This window comes from Rhinolophus ferrumequinum, chromosome 6, assembly GCF_004115265.2.
Source record: "Rhinolophus ferrumequinum isolate MPI-CBG mRhiFer1 chromosome 6, mRhiFer1_v1.p, whole genome shotgun sequence".
Classification (NCBI taxonomy): domain Eukaryota; kingdom Metazoa; phylum Chordata; class Mammalia; order Chiroptera; family Rhinolophidae; genus Rhinolophus; species Rhinolophus ferrumequinum.
Genome location: NC_046289.1, coordinates 91215696 through 91227736, shown reverse-complemented (window position 1 = coordinate 91227736; position 12041 = coordinate 91215696). Strand labels below are relative to the sequence as shown.

The 12041-nt window shown below is 36.1% G+C and overlaps 1 protein-coding gene across 3 annotated transcripts in view; it reads right to left on the bottom strand.

Moving 5' to 3' along the window:
• Window positions 1-11646, bottom strand: part of FANCM (FA complementation group M) — a 48408-nt gene extending 36762 nt beyond the window's left edge. For all 3 annotated transcript variants that reach the window (XM_033109586.1, XM_033109587.1, XM_033109588.1), the window contains exons 1-5: window positions 10975-11646; window positions 10340-10512; window positions 7712-7789; window positions 4328-4486; window positions 1106-1237 (exon numbers count right to left, since the gene is read on the bottom strand). In XM_033109586.1, coding sequence (XP_032965477.1) covers window positions 1106-1237; window positions 4328-4486; window positions 7712-7789; window positions 10340-10512; window positions 10975-11491 — 1059 coding nt within the window. In that variant the 5' untranslated portion in view covers window positions 11492-11646. The remainder of the gene's footprint in view (window positions 1-1105; window positions 1238-4327; window positions 4487-7711; window positions 7790-10339; window positions 10513-10974) is intronic.
• Between the last annotated feature and the right edge of the window lie 395 nt (window positions 11647-12041).

Here is a 12041-nt window from a genome sequence, read left to right as displayed (position 1 = left end):
GCTTACATTTTTAGTGGCATTTAACATCAGTGACAGTCATTTTAAATGTTTTCAGGATAGTGATAAATGTCCTAAAATGGCAGCCTAATTACCTGAAAGGGTAGAACCACCTCTCTGTAAAATATAAACTGTCATCAGTAAGATCAAGTTCAACAGTTGTGGATTTACTATTTAAAATTTCAATGAGTCGTGAACTCCTAGCAGAAATTTAAAAATATTTTATTAAAGTTTAGTATTTATACTGCAATTTCACAGAAAAGTTTCCCTTAATGGTTCCCCAAATCTATAGAATAAACTCCACATTACTGGTGACACATTTAAAGCTACTCCCATGTGGTCACACCTAGATTAACTACCATCTCTGCCTTCCTCAATCCTTTACCTCAGCTGGCTTGCTCACTATCTCCTTCATACCTTTGTTCAAACATGTGTTCCTTCTCAGTTCCAAGAAAGACCCAGTGCCTTTTGGTGCTTGTAAGCTGAGCATCTCTTGACTTTGAACCTAGCTTGATGGATATGTTCCTACTCGCCTATTTTTTCCTATGAAGATTAGAAATAAGAAGCTTACTGCGATGCTTCCTCCAACCTTGGTAATGAAAGTTAAGACAAAATGCCAGGGGTCTAAAAGTTATTTAGGATCTGCCTTCTCATGGCCCTTTGATTGCAAAACTGAAATGAACTAAAAGATTAATTCTTAATTAAAAGTTATAAGATAAATTTATCTTAAATCGTTAAACTGTATTCCTGTTAGAGTTTTTCATGCTTTTATAAACTACATAAATCATATCTGAATTCTTGATGAGTACTAATACACAGAGGGTGCCAAAAAATGTACACACATTTTAAGGAAAAAATTGTATTAAAATTAGGTTGATGGTAATCACTTTGAGCACCTCTTGTAATTGCAGAAATCAAACATGCCTTGTATGCATCTTTTGTTATCGTTATATACTATTACAATTTTAATAGTTTTTTCCTTTCTTAAAATGTGTATACATTTTTTTGGCACCCTCTGTATATAACAAAAAATAATCATTATTTACATTTCAACCTGGCTCTGAGTAAAAACTTAATCTATCATAAAAATTTATTTTAAAATACCTACCGCAATATTTGGAGATGGGTTTTTCCTAAATTGATCCCTTGCCAGAATTATTTGGTATTTTGTTAGATTGGGGATGTCCTTTCTCATCAAAAGATTCCTCTGAATCAAGGAACGGGCAAATGCTTCCAAAATCTGCAAATTTCAAAGAAATTTAGTTTAAGCTTGGCTTGAAGGCTTTTTTTCAAATACAATTATTTCATCACATACTAAAATGGGAGTTATATATTAAATTATATATTACAGTTCATCCTAAAATGAATTTTTAAATAAGCACAGAAAAGATAATGCTAAAATTTTAAAGTACTTGGTATTTATCCCCAGATAACATGCATATGCGAGTCAGCACAACCATTTATTTGGTCCAACTATAATTGAAGGACATATGAGTATGTGTTTATCTGTTTATTTCTTAACTCTGCTCCCCTCCCCCAGTCTAAGCACAATGAAAGGATGGCCTTGATTTCTTCACTGTTGCATCTTCAGTGCCTAGAACAAGGTCCAGCACACAGGAAATATTTGTAGACTAATAACTAAATCAAAATACCTTGAGTACATTTAATTTCATTTGTTAATTCATTCTTTTAAGAAATATTTATTAAGCATCTGTTACGTATCAAGGATTATTCTAAATGCTGGGAATATTATGGCCAAGACAAATGAAGTCCCTGCTTTCATACAGTTTACACCCAGTGGAGGCAAGCAAAGAACAAAGAAGGGAACAAAGAAAGAGAATTTTGATTACAATAAATTCATTTAAAAACCTAAATTATAGTCTTTGAGGGAAAAAGGGTCACTATAAGTAAGGTGAACAAAGACAATCTCTTTGAAGAGGTAAGATTTGACATCTCAAAAATAAGGTGTGTCCAGCATGAGAGGTTCTGAGGCAGAGCATTCCAGGTAAAGGAAACAGCAGACAAAAGGTCCTCATGAAGGAATGAGCTTGATGCCACAGTGAAGGGAAGAAAGAGACCTCCAGATAAAGACCTACTACAGCAATAAGTAATAAACTATTTAAATTTTTGCTTGATTTTTATTTCCTAACATAGGACTATTTTAGTATTTTTATTTACCCTCCCTTCCAGCTTTGCTTATCACACTACCTAAATAAGCACTCTAAAAATACTGACTAAATTCTTATTATATGTAATTATACAAAATACAATGTTTACATTCTTATAAGTGGAATGATTTTCATCATAACCAAATGTATTCCTATTTAGATGATTACCGGAAAGACTTTGCCTTATCTTAAATTAATTATGCTTAGAATTTTGTTACAAATAATTGAAAAACAAAAACCAAACCATATTCTTATAAAACTTCTCTTTAAGAAAGACTGATTAAATGTTAAATGACAGATGAATGATTCGGCTATCTATTCCTACATAACAAACTACTGCAAAACATCACAGATGAAAACAACAACCATTCGATTTGTTCACAATTCCGGTTCTGTGGTAAGAATACCAGCAGGTCATTGAGAGGGCCTATGAGCTATGAAACCACAGGAACATGAGAATTATCTAGTGCCCAGATCTTGGTTTCTAAATACTGCTCTTGCTCTTCCGCAAAAGGAACAAGGATTCCTTGGAGAAATGGTTGATCCCATGGCTGGGACCAGGAAAATACCAAATGAGCATAAAATATGTTGTAATGCCAGAAAGTTAGGAAGTGTTGCCTACCCTCAGTCTGAAAAAAAAAAAAGGTACATGTCTAAAGAACACAGGAGCCAGCTTAAAGGAACTCCCAACAGCCAATGGTGGTACAAACTGAGCAACAAAATTAATAATATTATTGGACTTAACCCACACACACACAAAAAAATCCATTAGTCCATATTGATATAAAGAATTAATAAATACGGGAGAAGAAACAACTCTTCATTATAGAAAAATTCAAATTAACAAATGCAAAAGAAATGAGGGAAAGAGGAAACTCTGATTAGTAATTAGGCAAACACTACAGAAATAACTGTTGTATGTAAGAACCATCATTATGTGCTAAAATTAGTGGGCAAAAATATGCTGAGAAAAAGGATATTTGTATATTCTTAAAGTATCTCCCCTTGGAACGCTCTAAACTATTATTGCAAATTTCCTGAAAGTCTAACATTATTGCAAATGTTAAAAATAAAAAAGAATTCTGTCAGGGCACTGTACTGACAGCTTGTCCTTGCTCCTGATGTCTGGAGTCTCAGATGGTTGGGGCTAGATGAAATAGCTCAACTGGGGCCTTAGGTGTCGACCCTCAATTCTAGCTACTTATTTACTGGTTCCTCCTTTCTCCTCAACATGGCTAGCTTGTGCTTTGTCACATTCTATTGGTCCAAGACAGTCACAGGGACCAGCCTACAGTCTAGAGAAGGGAAATGTATCCTATGTCTCAGTGGGAGGAGTGGCAAAGAATCTGCAGCCACCTTTAACCCATGGCAATGAAGATATGAAAACAAGGTGTTGTCCTAATTATGAACTATAGAAAAACAATGTGTTACCTCAAATTTCTCCCACTGAAAGTGATAAACTGTCTAAGAAGCTTCTCAATAGCTACAGAATTGACATTTGGACCAGATAATTCTTTGTTGTTGGGGGGCTCTCCTGTCCACTGAAGAAAGTTAAGCAGCATTCCTGGCTTCTATACACTAGATGCCAGTAGCAAACACTCCCCGTCCCCTCCAGATATGACAACCAAAAATGTGTCAAGACATTGCCAAGATGGGCAAAATCACCTCCAGTTGAGAACCATTGCTATATAAGGTATCAGGGAGGAACATATTGAAAATATATTTCCTTACAAAGAAACTTCCGGTTGAATCTGGATACATGTTATGGTTGTATTCTCTATGTGAAAAGTCACTGAGCTGTACACGTATGTTTTGTACACTCTGCTATATATACGTGTGCATGCACATGTGCGTATGTATGGGGGTGTATTATACTGCAATTAAGAGGTTTACTTAAAAAAATACAAAACCATATAAGGCTATTATTGGCTTTAGAAATGGTCCATCATTTTGTATTTCTTCTTTAAGTAATAGTGTGTCAGTACATATAAAACATGATACTCATTTAAAATTTTTTAATTTCAAAGAATTTTTCAACATATTAATTATATAAAATGACAACTATATATTCTCACAGATTATGTTAACTAAAGTAATTACATTATCAGTTAAAACCCTGATATGTTACATTAAAACCCTGAACTGTGTTAAAAATGGTTTACCTGTATATATGCCTTTTGGATAGCGGCAAGTTCTTCACCAAGGGGAACAACAAGCTTTTCAACTCGTCTTTCATGAGAATATGGCAAAATATCTGGAGAATCTTCAGAACGAAGTTCTATCTGCCCAATCAGTAGGTTAGTAATAACTTGTTGCACAGCCTACACAAAATCAATTATGATTATAAATTATATTACATGTTAAATATTTTACTTTGTCACTAACAGAAATAAAATTGCAATAACATTTTGAAAGAAACATTAGAAATTCATATAATTATTTTTAAAAACAAAACTACAAAGCACATCAGAAGTGGCACAATAGGGTTATATAAGGCTTTTGAAATACCTTTCTTCCACTCAGCCCTTCAACCTAAGCATCCAAGAAATATGAACCAACAAGTAAATGTCCAACAAGTTAATCAAATGAAATGTATTTTGCACTCTTCGAGAGCAGTGATATATTCCATCAACACTTTATAAAGACTCAGACAAAACAGAAATTTTAAATCAGCAAACTAAATCCCTAAAACATTATATAACAGAGCCGAAAAAAGTATTTGCCAGGAATCCTGATCCTGGCAAATACTTTTTTCCACTGATTTTTGTGGGAACAACAGAGAAGTCTTGCTACTATTAAAGAATACAAATATATCTTAGGAATACTTTACAAATTGACTTGTTAGTAGAATATTTTTCATTTAAATCAACATAGATGGTGTGACTGTATTTCTGGGGCTAAATTTCATTCACCCAAAGCTTATTAAGGAACTTAATTGTAAAATTTGGGTATAGGAGCAAAAACATAAAACCTGTTTGTATAAACAACTATTATACCATTATACTACAGTACTGATAAAGTGATTAAGAGCTAAAGTGGGAAGGGGAGGGAAAGCAAGAGGTGGGGAGAAGGGGTAGCGAAAGAGAGAAAGAAAAGGAAGGAAGGGTGTGAGAGAGAGATGGGGGAGAGGGAGAAGGAGGAAGAAATTAAGAAAGACTAAATCCTGAAAGTATTTAGAAATTAAGAGCTTTCGGAAAAACTAGAAAAGTTTCTTGGGCTGTTTCAGATCAAAAATACTCGAGGGCAAGAATCACATCATAACCACTTTTGTATTCCCAACACCTGGTATGGTGCTAAAGTTACTGAGGGTACACATATATTCAAAATCTAGATCAAATTTATGACCATTTTATAAAAATGAGTAAGACTTTAACATTTTTAATCATTCATTCATTCAACAAATATTTGAGTAATTCCCACATGCCAGGTATTGAGCTGATGATAAGAGTTATAACCAAGATAGTCGTAATGCCTATATTCATGTTGTGACTATTTTAGTAGGGTACAAAAGCAACAAATAAATAAGCAAAAGAATAACAGATTATGATAAATGTTGAGAAAATCACAAAAGAGGAGGAGCTGACTTTGATATCTTAGAATGGATCTTTCTGAAGGGAAGAGATTTAAGCAGAGATTCAAAAGCTTAAATCTACTAAAAACAAGCCGTTTAAACAAGGCTGTGGGGAGGATCAAAGAGAGAATAGAAATTTCAAAAAAATCATCAAAGCTATGCACAGGAAAACAAGTTTTACAGATTGGCAGATCTGTATCTTTGAAAGCATCCAAAACCCAATATAGAAAACGGCTTAGAACTACTAAAATGAGAATGTCATGGAAAAGGCTCAGAATCTGCACTTTTACCAACCTCTAATAAAAGAAACCAGAGCCCCCTGGAGAAATGACTCATTCTATGGGTGGGACAGGAAAAATACTAAATGAACAAAAAATATCTTGATGCCAGAAAGTTAGGAAGTATTCCACTCCCTCAAAAAAAAGGTGCTTTCTAATGGACAAAGGAGCCATCTTCAAGGCACTCCCAATGGTCAAAACTGGAACAATCTCAGCAACAAAATTAATAATGATAGTATTGAATTGCAGCCCATAAAAAAAAAAAATCCACTAGTCCACATTGATATGAAGAATTGAATTAATAAATAAATGGGAGAAGAGACAGCTCTCATTACAGAAGATTTCAAATTAACAAATGTAAAAGAAATGAAGGAAAGAGGAAACAATGATTAGGCAAACACCACAGAAATAATTGTTGCAGGCAAGAACCATCACTGGATGCTAAAACAATATTTACAGTCTCAAAATATCTACCCCACAACAGACATATTTCAAAGGGAAAAACAGTACAGTTGGTCCTCCACATCTATGATCCCATACCTGTGAAATCTACATCCATGGATTCAACCAACCATGGATCCAACCAACCATGGATCAAAAAGTTACGCTGCTGCTAAAATATACTATGATAGTTAGGCCTATAATGGCTGCATCTGTACTGAACACTGCAGACTTTTTTCTTGTCATTATTTCCTAAACTATATAGTATAAAAACTATTTACATAGCATTTACATGTATGAGGCATTATAAGTAATCTAGAGATGAGGGAAAGTAAAAGGGAAGATGTGTGTCGATAATATGCAACTACAATGACATTTTATATAAGGCATTTGAACATCCATGTATGAACATCCACAGGGTCCTGGAACCAATCGCCCGAGGATACCAGGGGACAACACTGTAAATTGACAATGGAGAAATTGGGAAGTGATCCTCTTAACCAAGTCAAGATTAACAGTACCAGCAATAAGACTAATCGACATCATGTATTCTCTGATAAGATGTGCTGGAAAAGGTAGGGCACCCCTTCTGGGGTATCCTTGCCAGAACTGCATAATCTCACTCCAATCATGAGAAAATATCAGACAAACCCAAGTTGAGGGACAGTCCACAAAACAACTAACACCCACTCTTCAAAACTATCATGGAAGACAAAAAAAAAAAAACCCACTGAGAAACTGTCATAGACTGGATGACACTAAGGAGACATGACAACTAAATGCAATGTAGGATCCTGAACTGGACCCTGAGCAGAAAAGAACACTGGTGGGGAAACTGGCAAAATTCAAATAAGGTCTGCAGATTTGTTACCACTATTGTACCAATGTTACTTTCCTGGTTTTGATAAATTTACCATGATAATATGACATGTTAACATTAGGGGAAGCTGAGAAAAGGATTCACAGAGACTTCAGTTTTTGCAAATTTTCTGGAAATCAAAAGTTATTTCAAAAAAAACTTTAAAAGAACTGAAAACAGTAACAATTTAACAAACAGCTTTAGGTGATCATTATGCACACTTTAGTCTGAAAACTACTAATGTAGAAAAACTGCAAACATAAGAAAAGGCAGACACGTTATAGGAAATGTTATAGTCCTAATGTTAAACTAAATACTAGAATGGAAAACTGATCTGGCCACATACAAAAGTTCTTATTTTCATAAATGTTAATAAATGGAAAGAGATTTTACTTACCTTTATATCACTACCTGGTGTGGCACTAAGAGCCAAGATTCTAAAGTGATTTGTATATTTGACTAGTTCTCTTACAACCTTAAAAAAGGAACAAAAAAAAGTTTTTTAATTTCATCTGTCCAATACAAAAATAACAATGATTCTGTTAAGTAAGCTATTATATATGGTCCATTATTGTTATATCTTTATTCAGAGTATTGATGGTCCAGTGGATGGAACTATCATTAGTCATATTATTTGAAGAGTAAATGATTTAGGCTTATACTCCACACCAATCAAAAACACTTTAAGGTTTCTTCTAAATATACGGTCTTCTAAATATAAGGTTTCTTCTTTATATAAATATAAAGCTATGGCATCAAGGCCTAATACAGAGGCAAATCAAAATACTCAGAGGGCTAATTCAAGGGCAAATGGAAGGGAGAGTCCACTTTCCATTGCCGGGGCCATAGTCTAGCCTTATAACTATATCCATACGCACATTTACCAGATTAAGATAAATCAAAAATAGAAAAAAATTAAATACCAATATAAAATTAGATTTGAAATGAAAGAAATGTTTTAGGATTTTAAAGAAGTTGGGTTTTATGTGAAGGTGCATAATTTTTAAATTAAGTTTACTTGTAAAAGAATAAGGCTAATTTTGGGTAACTTTAAAAATCTAACTTTCCTTTTAAATCCTAACACATTTTCTCAGTGGCACCAAAGCATCATTCCAGGCTTTGCAGTTTAGAGTCAACACCATTTCTGGTCTGATTAATACTGGATAATTTGCCAGACTCTCATATACCCCTTCACATGAGGCCCCAATACAAGGAAAAAGGACCCCTAAGTAAATTGAGTTGCAGAAATAGTTCTCATTATTCCATAGTTTCATATTATATATAGAAAATGGTAAAACCAGATTATTTTAAAACTGCTCTAATTTCACCCCATGTCATGGGTAAACTCAATGAGACTCACACTGAATCTTGATTAATACTCAAAAAATATTATTTCTGGAGTTTTTTTAAACATGATACAGAATGCACATAAAGATAGAACATTATATTTATTGGAGACTTAAATAGAATTGTTCTAATTAAAAACTGATGCAAGACAAGATGTTCCTAATACATAACATTTTTTCCAGGAGGAATTCTCAAGCATTTTGCAGAAGAAATGGTGCTGTGTTTGGAACCCCATAAGCTACCTTCTTCATCGAGCTGGTGTGCTTGTTGGAACCTATATCTGGAATATTCACTGTAGCATAAATTTTCAGAGATGGTTGGGTATTAATAAAGTCAATGCACATCTCATTGTACTCAATAAAAGCGTAAGCCTTGTAGTTTAAAAAAGAAATCACCTAATGCCTAGAAATTTTTTGAAAATAAATGGAATGAAAGTTGCTAAATATAAGCTGAATCTACAAAATGAATGCCATAGTTAGAATGCAAACTTGTAAATGTCCCTCTTAAGCAGAAAACTTAACACATTAGGTATTAATTTAACTTGGAAAAATACAAATAAATGGAAAAATATATCCATTTCTTGGGTGAGATCAACTCTAAGAAAGATGACAATTCTCCAGAAAATACAGAGATATAATACAATAACAAAACCCAAAAGACACTACCTTACAAATTCAGACAGTGAAATTCATCTCTTTGCACTAAATGAAATCAACTTTCCCTTCTATACTTACAGGATACCCTCTCCCTAGTATCACCAGCTATTATGGTTTTAACTACCTACCACCTACATGCTGATTTCCAAATCTGTATCTCCAGCTCAACACTTTCCATGGAGACCCATCCTTCTATCACCTACTGCCTACTGGATATCTACAGCTAGATCCTTCATAGACACCTCAAACTCAACAATCAAACTGCACTATCTTCCCATAACACCCCAAATCTTCTCTGCCTCCAGAACTCTTCATCTTGACTAGCAGCACCAACATTCTCACAATCTTCCAAGTCAGAAACCTGGGAGTCATCCTGAATTCCTCCTATCCCTCACAGTACACCCTGCCATTAGCCTTCTCTCCTCTAATCTCTTTTAAATCTTAAGTACCACCCCAGCTAAACATTTTTCAATGAGTCTCCACTGCTTACATCCCCTATGGCCTACCAGGAGCATTCAAACTGCTAAGAACAAAATACAAATGCCCTCATGACCTGGCCCTTAAGTACCTCTCCAGCCATAGCCCACCTCTTTACATTTGGACTTTATATGCTGCATACATAATGTCATTCAATCCTTAAAACAACACTAACAGTTAAGTATTATTTTACCTACCTGCCAAGGAATGACACCCCATATCCACTACCAATCTTTGGATTATCTTAGTTCCAAAACTCCACCCATACCTTACTTTGGATCCCTGCCTCCATGATTAGGCTCTCATCATCTACGTCTGACACTAATAGCCTGTTAAGCATTAAAAAAAAAAAAAAAAAAGACAGCAAAGACACTGATTTGAATAGATGAAGAAAAGTATTTCCTATCACTATCTATTCTGAGATAATAGATATAAGACTTTTCATAATGATAATACCATCAGTAACTTCAATCATTAATAATAATTCCCTAAAATACTCTTTAACAATGTTTACACTACAAAATACTTTTTAAACAAGATATTACCTGACAATAAGCATAGTTTCCAAGAGCTTTATGAGCTTCATCAATAACTAGACACTTTATTTCAGTATTCGGACAAGCTCCTCTAGAAAGGTCATTTATCATGACTTGAGGTGTAAGAAAAAGGACTCTCTTACTGCTCCATATTTCCTTTCTGGTGAAAGCTTGAGTAGATCCTGCAAAGAAAAGTGACACTGGGTAAACGATGGGTACATACACATTTAATTGCCTCAAAATGTTCTAACTGACAAGCTACAGGGATTCTCTTAAGATGGAATAAAGCAAACCTATTCGTTGCAGCTAGACTTGCTACACGTAGGGGCATACCTCAGAGACACTGGGGGTTCGGTTCCAATAAAGCTAGTATCACAATAAAGCTAGTGGTGATCTTTTAACTGGTGGAGAACAGTTCTTGCCTTCAATTTGTTAAGAACTGCAACATCTGTGAAGTGCAATAAAGCAAAACGCAATAAAACTAGTCCTATCTGTAGTTGTTATCTTAAGGGAGACGATGTAGGAAAACATCGTGATCTGGGGTCTATTCCACATGGTTCAGAATTCCGTTACCTCCAAGTGAACGTAACCTGTAGCTTCTCCTGGGTGCTCAGCTCTTAATTTCAAATTAGCCCAGTTTTTACCTGTCATTTCGGCCATGGCGGACTGCGGGATACCCATCACTCGGTAGCAAGCCTCGATCTGCTGTGCCACCAACGGTTTTGTGGGAGCCATGAAAACCACCTTGCCAGACGGGTACCAGCGGTAGAAATTGTACATGACCACGGCGGCAATAAAGGTCTTTCCCAACCCGGTGGGCAGGCACACCAGCGTGTTGCAGAACAGAGCGGTCTGGGCGATGTGCAGCTGGTAGTCCCGCACTGGGCAATTAGTAGGGTAAATCCACAGCGCTCCCGCCGAGGTGCAGAACCCGCCATTCTCTAGACTCAGCTGTCGCTCTGCCTCACACACTGCGACTAGCAACACATCATCGTCCGACTCCGGCTGTGCCTCGGCAGCCTCGGCCGCGGCAGGAAGACGTTCCTTGGAGATGCCAGGGCGCTGAGGCCGCTCAGTTCCAGAGCTGCAACCCGGAGCCCCAGCCGATCGGGAGACCCTCGAGCCCCAGGTCTGGAAAAGCGTCCTTTGCCGGCCGCTCATGAGAGCGACAACCACCAAAGGCTTCTCTCAGAAGTCAGCAGCTGCAGCAGCTCAACAGCCACCGACTCGATCCCCATAGATTACCTGCGCACAGAATAGTGGAACTAGAGGGCGGGAACTGGGACCGCTTTATCCAGTGGAAAATGCCGCCATTGAGTTTGTGTGGGAATATAATTGGCTGGCTTCCCGGAAACCGTCGGCCCTCCCTGAGACGCATGCGTATTGTTTTGGAGTAACTCAAAATTTGGTCCCCTTGTCAGCTTTTTTATAGACTCTGAATTTGAGTTCCGTCCGGGCGTCATTGCTAAAGTGATACCGCTTGAAATAATAAAAATAAAGAACCTTGAAATCCCGAGGACAATGGAAACTCATATGGTTGTGAACTTAATAACCACATTGCTAGTCTAATGTGCTTATTCCTTGTTGTTGTTGTTTTTTAAGTCAGAACTTGTGGTAAAACCGAAAGTGTTTCGATTGAATTAAAGAACTTGTCTTATTTCTCTCTCCAGGCTGAGGAAACAAAATGTCGGGTCTCTTTTTTGCAGTATTA